At 44.2% G+C, this 19236-nt stretch overlaps 1 protein-coding gene across 1 annotated transcript in view; it reads left to right on the top strand.

Moving 5' to 3' along the window:
- LOC124773026 (formin-like protein 20) overlaps positions 1 to 18206 on the top strand; it is a 46887-nt gene extending 28681 nt beyond the window's left edge. The window contains exons 2-6 of the mRNA XM_047249366.1: positions 2664 to 2896; positions 4399 to 4551; positions 7654 to 7954; positions 12022 to 12201; positions 15836 to 18206. Coding sequence (XP_047105322.1) covers positions 2664 to 2896; positions 4399 to 4551; positions 7654 to 7954; positions 12022 to 12201; positions 15836 to 16036 — 1068 coding nt within the window. The 3' untranslated portion in view covers positions 16037 to 18206. The remainder of the gene's footprint in view (positions 1 to 2663; positions 2897 to 4398; positions 4552 to 7653; positions 7955 to 12021; positions 12202 to 15835) is intronic.
- Positions 18207 to 19236: the final 1030 nt, after the last annotated feature.

The raw sequence follows: 19236 nt of genomic DNA on the forward strand, positions 1-19236 counted from the left end.
TAAGGAAGTGAGATATGAGCGAGAGTAATTGAAATAGAGAGCACCAGCTAGCGAATTAGGGAAAAGAGGAAGGCGCGATGGGACATAACGCTACGTTGTAAAGGTTAACTGTTATTGTTTTAGTGTATATGCCATTAACTCTCTTTCGAAGGTGGAGATGTCATTTAGTTCTTTGACGAAGTGAGGCAGATCGTTCCAGAATAGGGTTCTCGCTACAATGAATGAGATACAAGTTGTTGAGTGATATAAAGAGCAGAGAAAGGTTTTCCACTCAATGGCATGGTGATACAGCAACCAGTAGGTAGAATGAGGAGAAAAAAACAGTCATAGTTACGATGTTGAAATTATTATATGTTTATTCATCAATGACACGTGTTTCACCCACTTCAACGCGTCTTTAGATTGGCCGACAAATGTTGATAAGCAAGTTATGGATGCTGATGATACAACATCCGCAAAAATAAATTGCCCTTGTCATGTGCAAAGAAAATAGTCGAAGTAAATATATGCTTCCTTTATGTGTTAGAAGCTTAACGTCCGATAACCTTGACGGGACGCGTAGCGTGGTCTAGTGAATACAAGGCAGGAACAGGCCTGTACAGTCTTTCAAATGATAAACATGCTGCAAGCGACGTTCTACATCCTGCGACAACCTACGCACTGGTCAGTCTGAAGATGACTTGAGTTAGGCGAAACGGAAGCCATTGATGAATAAAGAAACAGTAATTTCAGCAGCATAACCAAGACTGTTTTGTTCTCCCCATGGTACAGAAATGATTTTGCCCCAAAGGAAAAGAGTGTTAATGCTGTGTGATAACATCGCTGTAACCAACAACTGAAAGTACATGTGTTTCCACAAGTCTCTTTATAAAATCAAAGGGAATGATCATTTTTTTATGTTTTTGTAGAGTATGAAGATAAACTACTGGCAATTAAAATTGCTACACCACGAAGATGACGTGCTACAGACGCGAAATTCAAGCGACAGGAAGAAGATGCTATGATATGCAAATGATTAGCTTTTCAGAGCATTCACACAAAGTTGGTGCCGGTGGCGCCACCTACAAAGTGTTGACATGAGGAAACTTTCCAACCGATTTCTCATACACAAACAGCAGTTGACCGGCGTTTCCTGGTGAAACGTTGTTGTGATGCCTCGTGTAAGGAGGAGAAATGCATACCATCACGTTTCCGACTTTGATAAAGGTCGGATTGTAGCCTATCGCGATTGCGGTTTATCGTATCACGACATTGCTGCTCGCGTAGGTCGAGATCCAATGACTGTTAGCAGAATATGGAATCGGTGGGCTCAGGAGGGTAATACAGAACGCCGTGCTGGATCCCAACGGCCTCGTATCACTAGCAGTCGACATGACAGGCATTTTATCCGCATGGTTGAAACGGATCGTGCAGCCACGTCTCGATCCCTGAGTCAACAGATGGGGACGTTTGCAAAACAACAACCATTTGCACGAACAATTAGACGACGTTTCCAGCAGCATGGACTATTAACTCGGAGACCATGGCTGTGGTTACCCTTGACACTGCATCACAGACAGGAGCGCCTACGATGGTGTACTCAACGACGAACTGGATGCACGAATGGCAAAACATCACTTTTTCTCATGAATCCAGGTTCTGTTCACAGCATCACGATGGCTGCATCCGTGTTTGGCACCATCGCGGTAAACGCACATTGGAAGCGTGTATTCGTCATCGCCATACTGGCGTATCACCCGGCGTGATGGTATGGGGTGCCATTGGTTGCACGTCTCGGTCACCTCTTGTTCGCACTAATGGCACTTTGAATAGTGGACGTTACATTTCAGATGCGTTACGATACGTAGCTTTACCCTGCATTCGATCCCTGCGAAACCCTACATTTCAGCAGGATAATGCACGACCGCATTTTGCAGGTCCTATACGGGCCTTTCTGGATACAAAAAATGTTCGACTGCTGCCCTGGCCAGCACATTCTCCAGATCTCTCACCAATTGAAACCGTCTGATCAATGGTGGACGAGCAACTGGTTCGTCACAATACGCAAGTCACTACTCGTGATGAACTGTGGTATCGTGTTGAAGCTGCATGGGCAGTTGTGCCTGTACACGCCATCCAAGCTGTGTTGGACTCAATTCCCACGCGTATCAAGGCCGTTATTACGGCCAGAGGTGGGTGTTCTGGGTGCAGATTTCTCAGGATCTATGCACCCAAATTGCGTGAAAATGTAATCACGTGTCAGTTCTAGTATAATATATTTGGTCCAATGAATACCCGTTTATCATCTGCATTTCTTCTTGATGTAGCAATTTCAGTGGCCAGTAGTGTATGTTAATGCCTGCTTGGAAACTGTAGTCTAGTGCGCAGCTCAATTTAGGTTTTCGTCTGTTATTACTCCTAGACGCTCTGTAGAGGCATACAAATTTATCGGTTCCATTTAGGGTCAAAAGCGATAGGAATACCCGAAATGATCTATAGTGACCATCTTGGAGCGCTTGCGTTTGGGATGAATTGAGCATTAACTTTTCTCATTTTGATAATGCACACAAGTCAGCATTGACATGGTAGTGGAATAACTACGTTCAAGGCCCGTTAATCCGCCTTCCAGCTGTCAGTCGCAGTGTGCGTACCAGAGGAGTGACAAGCAATCGGTTGCGTTGCAGGTGCTGTTGCTGGCGACGGCGTCGCTGGCGCAGTACAACGGCAACTACCTGGACAGCGACTACCAGGACTACCAGGAGCCGGCCCCCAGCCGGCCCGCGCCACCCCCGCCGCCCCCGCAGCGCTCGTACAGCCGGCCGCCTCAGCAGTCCTCGCCGGTGCGCTCCTCCTTCTCTAGCTCGGCCGCCAACGCCGCGCGCCCCACGCCAGTGCCCATCCTCAAGCAGATCAACAGGTACACACCCAAATCAAAGCGAGGCGCTCTGCCGCTCTCTGAGGGCACACATAGCTTTAATATCATCTTCCCAGCATCCCTGTCACGCCTGACCATTTGACACTTTACATGAAAATTATCTTTTTCCCATATGTGTGAGTTATCACCCTTCCTCCTGATCTCTACAAATTTCTTTGTCTCGGAGTTGCACCTACACCGAGCGTCCTCACTTACTTGTTGTACACATTCCAAATTCTGTCTTCACCTACAATTTTCTTCCTCAATCGATGCCCCTAATACCAGTGAAGCCTACGTCCTGTCATCCCATCCCTTCCTATAATCAATTTTCCCTTCGCCGCCGATTTTGTGGAGAACTTTGTTATTACAGAATGAGATTTTCACACTGCAGCGGTGTGTGCGCCGATATGAAACTTCCTGGCAGATTAAAACTGTGTGCCGGACCGAGACTCGTTCTGGAAACATCCCCCAGGCTGTGGCTAAGCCATGTCTCCGCAATATCCTTTCTTTCAGGAGTGCTAGTCCTGCAAGGTTCGCAGGAGAGCTTCTGTAAAGTTTGGAAGGTAGGAGGCCAGGTACTGGCAGAAGTGAACCTGTGAGGGCGGGCCGTGAGTCGTGCTTGGGTAGCTCAGATGGTAGAGCACTTGCCCGCTAAAGGCAGGGGTCCCAATTTCGAGTCTTGGTCCGGCACATAGTTTTAATCTGCCAGGAAGTTTCCATTTTCTTATTGCTTATAAGCCCACTTTTCATCATCCTGCTGTAACACCACACCTCAAACTTCTCAAACCTCTTCTTTCTCAGATTTCCCACGGTTAATGATTCACTTCCCTAAAATGCTGTCATCTAGACGTAAATTCACACAAATTTCTTTGTCGAGATGAACCCTATTTAATATGCTGATAGATTGTTTTGCCTATACTAACCTGCTTGTTATATTCTCCTTTCTTCGTTCGTCACGATTTAGTTTCCTTCCAAGGTGCAGTAGTGGAATTCCTTCACTTCGCTCGCTACAGAGTCCCCAGTATTATGTTACAATTATCGATAGTTTCATTTTCACTGTTTTTCAATACTTTTTCTTCGGTTTCCTCTCAATCCATATTATGTGGTCAAATTCTGTCCACTGCATACGACAGTGTCTGTGTTTTCTCTACTTACTAAAGATAAGACTAAGAATAGATACGTAATCAGCGTATCTTATTATTGATACCATTTCACCCTGAGTTTTAAACCGTATCCGAAAATTCCTTTTATTTCCTTCACTACTTCTTCAGTATAAAAGTTGAAGAGCAGAGGAGAAGGACTGTGACCCTACCGTACATTCTCTTTAATCAGTTACTTCTCTTTTGGTTTTCCATTCCTATTTTTCCCTCTTCGTTGTCCCCGTAGTGTTGGCCTTCATTTTATTAGTGGGTTGTAAATATACTGCATCACTTTACAATGTCGAATATTAGTTAAGTAAAGCCGTAAACATACATCTATAGAGACAGCTTACTATAACTTTTCAGGCACAACGAGGATGGTTCATACACGTACGGTTACGAGGGAGCCGACGGCTCCTTTAAGATTGAGACCAAACTGACGACAGGCGAGGTAATGGGCAAGTACGGCTACGTCGACGACAACGGCAAGGTGCGAGTCGTGGAATACGGCGCCAACAGGTGAGCTATCTCATATGCAAGGTGGGCGAAAGACAACTGTCTCAGAAAATATTTCACTTACCTTAAGATAGGGAAACCAACTTACATCATCTGTCCCACGCGCGGATGATGCAAGTTGGACTGTCTACCTTAAGGCGCGTAAAATATTTTCTCAAGCAGTTTTATTTTGCCCACCCTGTACTCGTTACATTTACAAGATCTTCTATCTACCTACTATCCGGAATATGTTGATTAACTATACATAGCTTGTAGATCGATGTGTCGCTGTCATTATTGTTGTCTTCATTCTTCTCACGACATTATTCCTCTGTCCTTGTAACTACGGTAATTTCTTCACTTGTGACTTAATCTGAAACTGAAAGTATTTGCAATCTGTCTTTACTAAACTCATGGAAGGAATTTAATGAAGTAGGAGACATTTAACACAGTGCTGCTTAGTCTGTGTGTGTTGAGATAAGCGACGTCTCTTAGTACAGATGAGTATTAAGGCGGAAGAGAAGAATCAAATGGTTCAAATGGCTCTGAGCACTATGGGACTGAACTGTTAAGGTCATTAGTCCCCTAGAACTTAGAACTAGTTAAACCTAACTAACCTAAGGACATCACAAACATCCATGCCCGAGGCAGGATTCGAACCTGCGACCGTAGCGGTCTTGCGGTTCCAGACTGCAGCGCCTTTAACCGCACGGCCACTTCGGCCGGCAAGAGAAGAATCACACGCACAAGGTTTCCTCCGAATGTAACGATGCTGAAATTGCAATTCACTGTAATAATTAAATTAGTCAAATAGGGTAGCAGTCGTGACTGTTGTTTGTTCGTCAAAGAAAAATCATAAAGATTTTCTTCGGAAGTTTTGGGATGAGACATTGTTCATACTGTAAGTATTTCGCACTTGTTCTTGAAAACATGATCTTTATGGGCGGAACACCTACACAGATTTAACAGAGTTATAATCATTGTACGTGAGACTGATTTTAATTGTCTGCATTTCGCAGAATTTCGGTCACAGAAAACTGTTGTTGATAGTTTCCTTTACACTTTTAACTTATGAGTGAGTCTATGTTGACAGTGGTAAGTTATTATTTTGAAGTCTAGCTAAGGGAAAATAATATTACGTAACAGTCTGACACAGGTTGTGTATCTCAGATCGGTTACCTACGCATCTTGTCACATTCTTATTGGGAGCTTGTCAAACCCTAAGGTGTGTGACACAGAGCAACTTACAGTCATAGTGACGAATCGTGCAGTTTAGTTGACAAGGTTGCACATGACGTATCAAACTGGGGAGATGAGGACTGCCTTGCTTCAATCCAAAGCCATTAAAAGGCGATTTTACCGGAGAATATGAAGGTGGTTTTGGGAGATGCTCCTACATTCATCTAATTCCGTCTTACCGAAACAACCCAAAAGATATAGCTTTCTAAACACATTAAGTTCACCTTTAATTATGCTAATCAATATTAGACAACAGGATGCATGAAAATAATGCAGGGGTGAAGTTTTGTGAATGGACATACAATTGAGTAACCGTTTTTTAATGTTTATGTCCTGTTTTTTCAGTTTATGAATATTTTGTGGTGATTCTTTCTTGATATTTCTGTGTTGTAAAACTTTTTTTTATTTTTCCAGTTCATTCAGACTTCATTTGCATTCCATACTTTTATTGTTCATTGCCAACCAAACACTCTCAGCATGTGAATTAAAATGTTTTTTATGAATAACTCGTTGGATAGATACCCTGGATGTAATCATAACACGATGTAGCTCCTGAGCGTTACAGTAAAAATTCATTATCATACTACGTATTTGCATACAGTAATAGGATATACTTACCACTTAGGTATCGAAGAAATCTATCTTTCAAAAACTGAATGTGTAACTGTTTCTGCCAACTTTAGCTTACCGAAAAACAGTATATTAGGTCGACAACTTTGCTTCCGCCGTTTTGCAATAGCTGGCAGTAGCGGCAAGTGGTGTGCATGTGGTCATATAGTGAACTTAAGTATTTGTTAACATAATGCCATCAAAACATTAGTCGATTTGTGATTGCGTCATAAAGTTATTCTCGACTGGATATGCCAACTTACAAGCACAGTTCTCGTCACCTGCAGAAGTTTTAATTTACTGCGTTGACATCAGAAATGTGCAACTGACACTCATAACATGCGGGGTAAGACCTATGGTGAGCACCTATTAGAGAACGAACGTACAGAGAATGGTTTCCAAGCTTCAAGAACGGTGATTTTGACGTCGACGATCGGCGTTCGGTGAAAAAAATGTTCAAATGTGTGTGAAATGCTATGGGACTTAACTGCTAAGACCATCAGTCCCTAAGCTTACACACTACTTAACCTAAATTATCCTAAGGACAAACACACACACCCATGACCGAGGGAGGACTCGAATCTCCGCCGGGACCAGCCGCACAGTCCATGACTGTAGCGCCCGAGACCGCTCGGCTAATACCGCGCGGCGTTCCGTGAAAGACAGAAGATTTTCGAAGCTACTGAAACCGATTGAAACATTCAGAGGAGATCGTCAGCGAAATCAAATGATACGCTTGTGCCGAGCACTGATAGATAAACTGCCACAAAACAGCAACAGACTTTATAAGGTGATTTTGGAGCATGACAGTGCTCGACTGTGTCGCAAAACCTGTCAAAATATACTTGGATATGTTGAAGTGAGAAGTCCTACACCACCCGCCGTGTTTTCCAGAAATTGCTCCCTGTGACTACAACCTTTTTCGGTCAATGGTACACGGAAAGGCTGGCCAGCACTTCCAGTCATACAAACCACTGCAAAACTGAATCGATTCATAGATATCCTCAAAAGACGCTCAGTCCTTCCGCCCTGGGATTCGGTTTTCTGAAAGTATTGGTCAGAGATGGCCAGTGCTTTAGACTGTAAAATTTAAAACGGCGGAAGAAAACTTATAGGCCTAACAGTTTAAAAAAAGTGGTAATTTCCGTATCTTTCCTTCTCCTGGAAAATTTCTCCAGACGCCGTGTGTAGCGACTTCATGTACGCAGCCTAACTGACTTGCCCTCGGGAGGTGTAAGCCCCACATTGCTATGTTTGTATTGGTGCCGCTTGGTGCAGGTTCGGCTTCCAGCCATCTGGAGAGGGCATCACTGTGGCGCCGCCCACGCTGGTGGACGAGACAACGCGCAAGCAGCAGCCCGGAGGCGGGGGCGGTCTCGGCGGCCGCCTGTCGGCGCTGAGCAGCGACCAGCCCGAGTACGACGACGGCCAGTACTACGAACCGCAGCCGCCTCCCAGGCCCGCCCCCAGGCCAGCGCCTCCCCGCCCCCAGCCAGCGCCGGTGCGCGCCGCGCCGCCCCCACCGCCGCCGCCGCCTCCTAGGCCTGCTCCCATAAGGCAGCCGCAGTCCTTCGAGCAGGTACGTGCGTTCCCCTAACTGCGCCATCTGGACACTGCTGTTGTTGTTGTGGTCTTGAGCCCGAAAAGTGGTTTATGCACGTCTTCACTCTAGTCTATCCTATGGAAGACTCTTCACCTCTGCGTGACAACTGTAACCTACATCCATTTGAACTTGCTTACTCCATTCAAGCATTGGTCTCCCACTACAGTTTCTATCCTACGCACTTCCATTACCAGACTAAATATTCCTTGACGTCTCGGGATGCGACCTGTCGACAGTGGCTTCGTTCACTCAAATTGTGCCATAAATTTCCTGTTTCCCCAATTTGATCCAGTACCTCCACAGAGAGCAGATGGCAGTTATAAGAGTCGAGGGACATGAAAGTGAAGCAGTGGTTGGGAAGGGAGTGAGACAGGGTTGTAGCCTCTCCCCGATGCTGTTCAATCTGTATATTGAACAAGCAGAAAAGGAAACAAGAGAAAAGTTCGGAGTAGGTATTAAAATCCATGGAGAAGAAATAAAAACTTTGAGGTTCACCGATGACATTGTAATTCTGTCAGAGACAGCAAAGGACTTGGAAGAGCAGTTGAATGGAATGGACAGTGTCTTGAAAGGAGAGTATAAGATGAACATCAACAAAAGCAAAACAAGGATAATGGATTGTAGTCGAATTAAGTCTGGTGATGCTGAGGGAATTAGATTAGGAAATGAGACACTTAAAGTAGTAAAGGAGGTTTGCTATTTGGGGAGCAAAATAACTGATGATGGTCGAGGTAGAGAGAACATAAAATGTAAACTGGCAATGGCAAGGAAAGCGTTTCTGAAGAAGAGAAATTTGTTAACATCGAGTACTGATGTAAGTGCCAAGAAGTCGTTTCTGAAAGTATTTGTATGGAGTGTAGCCATGTATGGAAGTGAAACATGGACAATAAATAGTTTAGACAAGAAGAGAATTGAAGCTTTCGAAATGTGGTGCTACAGAAGAATGCTGAAGATTAGATGGGTAGATCACATAACTAATGAGAAGGTATTGAATAGAATTGGGGAGAAGAGGAGTTTGTGGCACAACTTGACTAGAAGAAGGGATCAGTTGGTAGGACATGTTCTGAGGCATCAAGGGATCACCAATTTAGTACTGGAGGGCAGCGTGGAGGGTAAAAATCGTAGAGGGAGACCAAGAGATGAATACACTAAGCAGATTCAGAAGGATGTAGGCTGCAGTAGGTACTGGGAGGTGAAGAAGCTTGCACAGGATAGAGTAGCATGGAGAGTTGCATCAAACCAGTCTCAGGACTGAAGACGACAACAACAACAACAACAACCTCCACATTTGTTATTCAACTTTGACTCAGTCACAACGTGGCGTATAGTGACTTGCACATCCGAGGTATCGCAGCAAGAGCTCAGTGAAAAATGAAGCCATGTGTTAGGCGACAGTACCCAATTTGGAGGAGGGGCAGGGTCACTTGACACCGCTGAAGTGACCAGTATGAGAGATGGCATGTACCGACCACAGCTTATTGTCACTCATGGCTCAACAAGTACTTGACACCCTGTGCGGTAATGGAACACTATGCCACCTCAGGTAAGTCTCCATGGCTGCGTGGTCTGCTTGTTAGTTTCCCCAGATTCCCACGTACCCTGTACAGCAGAATAATATTTGCTTCCCCTGTTGTTCTAGAAAGAGCACTTTGTCTCGTATTAACTGTATCACTGGTACAATGATTGTAGGGAACCAAGGAAATCAGGGGAGACGAGAAACGTTTTGCTCCTAAGACGTCTCTTCTGCTCCAGTGCCTTCAAGATTGAAACTGCACAATTTACGCCTGATGTGCTGTAGTGAGTTTGGAAAGCTGTCGACTTCAGATGGGATGTGTGCCACATAAGCAATGGAAGTCACATTCAACATGTTTAGCTCTAAGGTGAAAGATGACAATAATACCAGGTCTGCAAGCTTGTATGAATTTGCAACGTTTTTAAGTGCGTTTATAAACAGCATCTGTTTTTAAAGTTGTGACGGCAGTCCTGATGGGATAACGGTTTTAACCTCTGTACAACCACTAGCCCATCTCTTACTAGCACTATGCTGAATTAAAAATAATGATAATAATTGTAATAATATTGATAATGTTTATCAAACTTCATTGCCACAGTAATCCGATATTTGTGAATATTTCTCAACACTTTGGGAATGAATAAGTGATGAAGGATAGAACTTACTTTTATTTTAATCTGAATACTTATATTTTTACTGTTCATTTAACTTCTGTTTGCATCCCTTACTTGATTTTCTCCTAGTTCACTCAGCTTGTAAGTGGATATTGTGTTCCTGTTTCTAGAAGGGATTTTAGGATACAGTTTGGTTTTATCTACATATCTGAATGAAAAGTTGCAGGATTTTTCTTTCGATCTTCCTCATTGCAATGAATATTTTCAACATGACCCTCCTCAAAATACATTCAATTGACACAACACAGCTATGTCCAAGAACATATGAGACTGCAAGTCAAGTCTGATTATAGCTTAGCACTATCATTACTAACAGCAAATTCCCACCAAGCAGCCAAAAGTATTAGCAAAGATATTACACGTCATTAGTACCGATTATAACATAGGCAAAAGCAACTTTTTGAATGTTACATTTGTGATTCATTTCTTTAAATTATTATTTTAACATCCAGTATTAACTTCAGGATCTTCTCCTGAATCCCTGGATCAATTCCAGTCAAAATACGCACAGATACAGCAGGTGTCAAGAGGATCAGCACTGTGGTGTTATAACATCCTAGTTCTAACAGGAACAGAGACATGGGCAAAAACATGTTTCTTCCCACCCTCGGCATACAGACTGCCCTGCATTACAGACATGTTAGGGAACAGTATGAGCATGCCAAATAAACCTACTTTGTGGGGCAGCCTACATTTCAGGAGCAAAAAATTGTTTTCCAGGCCATGACATGTAGGTTGTCCTGCTTGACAGACATGTAATGTTGAAGTAGTATCAGCAGACTTCATCGAGTTGCTTTGCATGGCAGTCTGTACATCAGGGCAAATAAATGATTTTCAAGCCCCTGATCTCTATCCTTCACTGCATGACATGTATGTTGTGGAAGTGGTAGCTGCTGCTATACTGAATTATATTGCAGGGTCTACATGTGCTGACAAGTATGACTGGGGACGGATGGAGCTGGATAGAGGAGGGGATGGAGAGAGTGAGGGGAGGAGGATATGCACAGAGACAGGGGAGGAGAGGGAGATGTATAAGGCAGATGGATGGTGTAAGGGTGTAGCACTCAAGTGGTAAAGAAAGAGGGCGAGGCAGAGATGGAAAGAGAGAGGGGAGCAAGATACGGTCAGAGGTAGGGAAGGAGGAAGATATGATCAGAGAGGGGTGGAGGAAATGGTAAAGAGATTGGTTCAAATGGCTCTAAGCACTATGGGACTCAATATCTTACGTCATAAGTCCCCTAGAACTTAGAACTACTTAAACCTAACTAACCTAAGGACATCACCCACACCATGCCCGAGGCAGGATTCGAACCTGCGAGCGTAGCAGTCCCGCGGTTCCGGAATCGCTAGACCACCGCGGCCGGCTGGTAAAGAGAGGGGAGGAGGAAACAAAGAGACAGAGGGAGTGAATGGGGAAGAGGAGATTGTGGCTGGAGGATGAGGTGGACAAGTGAGGAAGAGGTAGACACAAAGAGGGGGAGGTGTGTTCAGTATATGTGTCGAACGCATACACACATGAAGCTGCATGGAAAGGCTAATTCTGATAATAATCATTAATAAGAACAATAAATCAATGTTTTAGCTACATGGACACACCAAACGTGTATCCCAATTTTAAAATTACGATGTTTCACTAAAAATAACATTTTATATCCATTTTATATTAGTAGATAAGCAAATCATACGATAATATCAGTATGAATGTAGCTACAAGTAAGAAACAATACTTTGTGAGAAATGTTATTGGATCGCGAAGTGAATAAAGTATGTGCTTCGGGTTCTTCATTAGACAATAAGACTGTACCACTGACGTGTTACCTTACAAAGACTGACCTGCTTCTCGTGTTGCTGTACAGTTCTACGAGTCGCCCGCGCCGGCGCCCTCGCCGCGCTTCTCCGCCGGCCCGCCGTCGCCCAGCCGCAGCCACAGCCAGGGATCCAGCCTGGGACCGGCGCCGCCCCGCGCCCAGGTGCCCGGCGCTGTCCCCGTGGGCGGCGTCGTCTACTCCGAGCAGCCGAGGCCGCCACGCCCGCAGGTACCTACTCGGTCACTACCATCCAGCCACCATACTACACTCATGCCCATAAATTAAGGATAATCCTGATACATGGTGAAACAACGCTCTGGTGGGCGGTTTGCGGGTTTAAATCACCTCGGGGTATGACCATGCGGTGCATTCGACCTGCGGTCGTCGCAAGGTGGCGCTGGCCCACATATGCAGAGGAGTGTTGGTAGCTGTCAGAGTACGGTGCAGCGAGTAGGTTTGCAGACGTGCTAATAGTGACTGTGTGTTGAAAATGGCTCAAAGAACATATATTGATGACGTTATGAGGGGTAGAATACTAGGGCGGCTGGAGGCTGGTCAAACACAGCAGGTCGTAGCACGGGCCCTCCGTGTGCTACAAAGTGTGATCTCAAGATTATGGCAACGATCCCTGCAGACAGGAAACGTGTCCAGGCGCTACAGTACGGGACGTTCACAGTGTACAACACCACAAAAGGACCGATATCTCACCATGAATGCCCGCAGACGGCCACGGAGTACTGCAGGTAGCCTTGCTCGGGACCTTACCGCAGCCACTGGAACAGTTGTCTCCAGACACACAGTCTACAGATGATTGAACAGACATGGTTTATTCGCCAGGGACCTGCATGGTGCATTTCACTGAGGAGAGCCCGTAAAGCCTGGTGTCAAGAACATAGTACATGGTCATTGGAACAGTGGTCCCAGGTTATGTTCACGGACGAGTCCAGGTATAGTCTGAACAGCGATCCTCGTAGGGTTTTCATCTAGCCTTAGCCAGGAACCAGATACCCCTTAATGTCCTTGAAAGGGACCTGTATGGACGTCGTGGTTTGATGGTGTGGGGTGGGATTGTGACTGGTGCACGTACACCTCTGTATGTCTTTGACACAGGAACTGTAACAGGTCAGGTGTAGCGCGACGTCATTTTGCACCAGTATGTCCGCCTTTTCAGGGGTGCAGTTGGTCCCACCTTCCTCCTGATGGATGATAACGCACGGTTTCACCGAGCTGCCGTCGTGGAGCCGGCCGGTGTGGCCGTGCGGTTCTAAGCGCGTCAGTTTGGAACCGCGTGACCGCTACGGTCGCAGGTTCGAATCCTGCCTCGGGCATGGATGTGTGTGATGTCCTTGGGTTAGTTAGGTTTAAGTAGTTCTAAGTTCTAGGGGACTGATGACCTCAGTAGTTAAGTCCCATAGTGCTCAGAGCCATCTGCCATCGTGGAGAAGTACATTGAAACATATCAGGCGAATGGCCTACCTGATCTCCAGACCTAAACCCCATCGAGCACATCTGGGATGCTCTCGGTCGACGTATAGCTGGACGTCGTCAAACCCCTACGTCACTTCAGGAGCTCCGACAGGCACTAGTGCAAGAATGGGAGGCTATACCCCAGCAGCTGCTCGACCACCTGATCTAGAACATGCCAACCTGTTGTGTGGCCTGTGTACGTGTCTATGGTGATCATATCCCATATTGATATCTGGGTACATGTGCAAGAAACAGTGGCGTTTTATACATGTGTTTCGGGACGGTTTTGTCAACTTATTACCAATACCGTGGACTTACAGATCTGTCTCGTGTGTGTTCCCTATTTTCCTATGCTATTAGCTCCAATTTTGTGAAGTGCCAATTATCCTTAATTTATGAGTATGAGTGCGTATTGCTTGACAGCTGCTAAGGAACAGAGCTATGTTGATCAGCAACAATCACAGACAATGATGGACGATATGAAGCACAATGCATACGTGATAGATGTGGAACGGCATGTTTATAAAGAAAAATGGTACAGATTTGACCACGTGGGAAAGCAAGATAACAGAAATAAATAACATTCATGTTTGACACAGGTCAGACTCCTAGCGTGAAGTTCGATATCGGACTCTCAGCAAGGAATGTGCCCTCCTGGGGCAGTAATGCACATTTTGCACCTGTTATTCATGTTGACTAGCAAACAGTTGAAGAGCCCAGATTCGTCGGGCTATGGAGTTTGGACCATCTCCGGAGGTGTACGAAGAGGAACATAGATCTGTGGCCTTTCTTTCTTATGCTGGAGGCTTATCGTTTAAGACTGGACGAATTTTAAGGAATTTTAACATTAAGAGTGTGTTCCATCCAACTTCTAAGATTAGGGCTCCGCTCGGCTCTGTGAAGGATGATTTGGGACTTAGGAAACCCGGGGTGTACAAAATCCCGTGTCAATGTGGGAAAGCTTACGTTGGCCGTTCTATTCGCACAGTGCATGACAGGTGTGTGGAACATCGCCGTCACACGAGGCTACAACAGCCGGAAAAATCGGCGGTAGCAGAACACTGCCTAAATGAGGGACACAAAACGAAATTTGAGGAAACTGCTGTGGTTGCCAACATTTCCGGTTTTTGGAACATTGTCTATAAAGAGGCGATTGAAATTAGGCTGGCTGATAATTTAATCAACAGAGACAATGGGTTTCCTCTTAGCAAAACGTGGAATCCTGTATTATCTCGCATCAAAACTGAATGTTCTTCGGTGCGGCCTTGATTGCGATATATCGTTGCCAGCAGTGTTTCACTAATGGCGGCGCCACCTCCTTGTTTTGGAGGGCAGAAACCGTGATGGGCGGCGCATGCGTCGTATACTGAACGGTGGCCTATATAGGACGTCGATTTACAATCTGGCGTCAGTTCTCAGCGGGACTCATCAGCAGAAGCAGCATTTCCTGAAGATGGCGAACAATTGGATCGCCGAAATATCGAGTCAAGTTGATTTTAGGATCCGGCAGCAAACCCGAAGAGACTTTCAAGACTTATTACGCCGGGAAAGCCTACGTAATCAGAGCCTAGAGTCATCCGAAAAATTACGTTTTGCCATTCGTGCACGCAGGTTCGTCGTTGAGTACACCATCGTAGGCGCTCCTGTCTGTGATGCAGCGGCAAGGGTAACCGCAGCCATGGTCTCCGAGCTGATAGTCCTTGCTGCTGCAAACGTCGTCGAAATGTTCGTGCAGATGGTTGTTGTCTTGCAAACGTCCCCATATGTTGACTCAGGGATCGAGACGTGGCTGCACGCTCCGTTACAGCCATGCAGATAAGATGCCTGTCATCTCGACTGCTAGTGATACGAGGCCGTTTGGATCCAGCACGGCATTCCGTATTACTCTCCTGAATCCACCGATTCCATATTCTGCTAACAGTCTTGGATCTCGACCAACGCTAGCAGCAATGTCGCGATACGATAAACCGAAATCGTGATAGGCTACAATCCGACCTTTATCAAATTCGGAAACGTGATGGTACGCATTTCTCCTCCTTACACGAGGCATCATAACAACGTTTCACCAGGCAACGTCGGTCAACTGCTGTTTGTGTCTGAGAAATCGGTTGGAAACTTTCCTCATGTCAGCACATTGTAGGTGTCGCCACCGGCGCCAACCTTTTGTGAAAGCTCTGAAAAGCTAATCATTTGCATATCACAGCAACTTCTTCCTGTCGGTAAAATTTGGCGTCTCTAGGACGTCATCTTCGTGGTGTAGCAATTCTAATGGCCAGTAGTGTACCTTGTTCCCGCGCTACTACCGCCATCTGTTTGTGTGTGTATTGCTGTCCCGTGACTTTTGTCACCTCAGTGTTGGATATGGTGTTTTACTACGTGAATGTTATGTCCGCAGCCGCCGCCGCAGCCCATCCAGCACCGCAGCCCCGCCCCCGTGTACCACAGCCCGCCCCCACCGCCGCCCCCGAGGCCCGCCCCCCAGGTGAGGCAAGCTGGAACCGGAGGCGGGATCCTGGACCAGCTGGCCAAGGACTACGCTCTGCCTCAGAGCAACAGCGCGCCGCTCACAGACATCAGCTTTTCTTCCTTCTACTAGTGCAGTGTCCCGCCCCCTTATGGGAGTGTGCACACCTTTGTACAGTACTCAAACCTCTCCTTCTTTCTTTTGTACAGACATTTCAACATCTCTGCTTTCTACGATTTACTCTATAGACACTTTTCCGTAGTACAATTTGAAAGGCGAGCTTAAGAAAAGACTTCACAGTCCTCATATACACTTTTCGCCCTGTATGTCAACAGAGGGCTGTGCGAACAATAAGACGCACAATAAATTCCTGACCTATCTATTCACCTTCTCTTACACCTTTAATGTAATTATATCTGAATGTTCCTATAGCCTTCCGTTTCCTACAAACACCCCAGTTTCCTAAGGAGCAGCAAAGAACGAATGGCAGTGTGTCCATGATTCCTGCGAATTTTCTTTGAAAACATTACATAATGCTAAAGTCCTTCTTGAATCTCTTTTCGTACTATACACAGGAATTAACCACTAATATGCTGCACTTTACTGAAAGTAGATTCTGAAGCTAATCCCAAGATACGTAAATGTTATTTTGTAATATGCAACAACGTTAATCACCTGCTTGCACTTTGCCTTATGTCTCCTGAAATGGAATAATCAGTTCTCCTCGCTCTTCGCCTCCAAAATTTTCTCTAGAATTGTTTCCAGGGATATTTACAAGCTACTTAACAGTTTAGACGTATAAAGCGGGTTCTTCATACTGCGTCATGGGAAGTTTTCTTATGCATGTTCTTTATTATTCTTGGTGTTAGGGCGTACCATACATTTATGATATTCATGCCTCTCTCTTTCTGATATGGGTTTAGTATATACTGCATTTCGGTAGCTGAAACTTATGTGCACTTTAAATTACAAAACTTCAAATATTTCTGTCTTTTTCTTGACGGACTTTATACTCTTCTTTTTGTTATAGCCGTAGACAATAGAGCTATTGTACCCATTTAACACACCATGCGAGAATTAACCTCTAATTTGGGTGCAAGTACTAAAAATTAATTTCCGTCGTTAACACAAATTAAGATAAGACTAATTTCTTTTCATACGGCAAAGTTAACTATTCTTAGGCACTTATATGTTACGTTCATTGGAATGGAATAACCTCTCCCACGGTTCTACGCCTCTAAATCAACTTTTTCTGCAAATTCCTTTCAAGGACTTTCTTATTGTAACTTTACTACTCTCCTCCCACATTCGTTCTATATCTAGTGAACGATCTACTTCAGTAGTTTAAACATGTAAAATGTGTCCTGCTATTGCTATCTGGAACGTTTTCCTATGCTTATTCTGTACACCAACTGGTAGTAGCAAAGCAAACCTTCCATTTTCGATATTTCTATCTCCATCTGCCTCGGCTGTGTTCACTATCTAATGAATAACGTAACTGAAAGGTATACTTGCTTTAACTTACAATGTATCTGTCTTTTTCTTTATGGAGTTGGTACGGAAATTTTAATACTTTTAGCCATAGAACACAAAACCAGCCTACCTTACAACACCCTAGATAACTACTGGATAGACGCTGATAGTTACTGAGCCCTTTCAAACTTTAACAGCAAAACTTGAGTGTCTCCTATGCACTAACACTATTTTCTGTTAATCACTCACATTTCCGGACTTCTAATGCTCTACTTGAATCCTCGTTTACTTATAACACGTATGCTCAGCTTCAGAATTAACTCAAACTCCGTATACTACATGGGTAAATTTGTTAATGTAGATGACATTGTACCACAGTGCTAAACAATTTTGGTATACAGGTACTAAAACCAAACTTACAGCTTTAGACTACTGTATATGTACCTAATTATTATTTTGGTAGAACTTTAACCTTCCTCCGAATCACAGGAACACTGCCAGTTATTCGTTTTCTGATATGCTTCGAATAAGTTCAATACAAAATTTGTTTTAAATATTGACTGTTATCCTAGGGTGTGACTGATATTATTTATCACTTTTAGTCGAAGCATTCCAATTGTAAGAAAGTTTTCAATACTTCTGTATTGTGTGTGAAAATTAGATTGTTACGTTCCGGCTTTTATGTCTTGAAAAATAATAGCCATATTTTTATAAATTTGAATGCAACAATTTTCCTCTATTTATTTGACGACAATGTTAATTGACAAATGGAAAACAAATTTTGTTTCGAAATATATTTCCATAATAAATAAAACTGTGTTTTTTGTTATATTTATTTTTTCATTACACCTTCTACAGACAGTGTCATTCCATAGAAACAGTTTCTTGTGCCTGATGAATTTTATTAGTCGAATGTTGGTAGTAGAAACGTTGCAATTTTCTGTGAAAACATAGTGGGATGGTTTCATTCACCTTCAGTAACGCTCACAACATGAAGACAGTAGCAGCATTGGAGGAAGAGATTATGTCTTTGTATATGTTTACACATTAAGACTATAAACATACGATTTATTGAAATGTTTCTCAGTCATATACGATGAGATACACATCAGTGCATTATGCATGTCTGTGATAAAAGTATAGGAGTTACTTTCCAGTTGGTCTGCTGGACCAATATTCGAATCTGGAGTTTTGCCACTAGTTAGCATTATCCAGATTCAATTCCTGCCGTCCTGAAGAATATCGGTGCAAAGACGGTCGAATCATCGGCATTTTAACAGTTTTTATACTAAGTGGTCATAACATTTTGGTTCATCAGTTTATATGTCACAATTCTTTGTCTGAGTGGGAAGAATAATAGTGCATTAATTATTCCACGTGAGCCACTGGACGTAGCTGCATGTGGCGGTAAACACATTACAAATGGTCGTCGCTCTTGGAGTCGTTAGCCCCAATGAAAATGGAGAGAATTATGATGCAGCTGCGTATAATCAGCTTCTTCGTGGAGGTCGCAAATAAGTTAGGTACTGAATCAGGCTCCACTTGGCGTTACTGCTGGGCTTACCTAGTGAGTATCATATGTTGGCAATATAAATCCAGACGTATCATACGACGAACTGACAGAACAATCTGCAGATCAGTGATGAGTCTCACTGTATAGGTAATATGATGACTTTTCGTGCGTACAGCCATTTTGTTTGAGCTCTCCTCTTCTTTAGCTTCTCAGAGGCCTGTTTTCTCCATACTATGCCATCTGTAACAAATAACATTTCACTCCAGAGATGATGGAAGCTGTTACTCATCTTTCAGAGTTATTATTTCTTCACAATTCATCGGTGATTTTCGTCTATCTACATAGT

This window comes from Schistocerca piceifrons, chromosome 2 (genome assembly GCF_021461385.2).
Source record: "Schistocerca piceifrons isolate TAMUIC-IGC-003096 chromosome 2, iqSchPice1.1, whole genome shotgun sequence".
Classification (NCBI taxonomy): Eukaryota; Metazoa; Arthropoda; class Insecta; order Orthoptera; family Acrididae; genus Schistocerca; species Schistocerca piceifrons.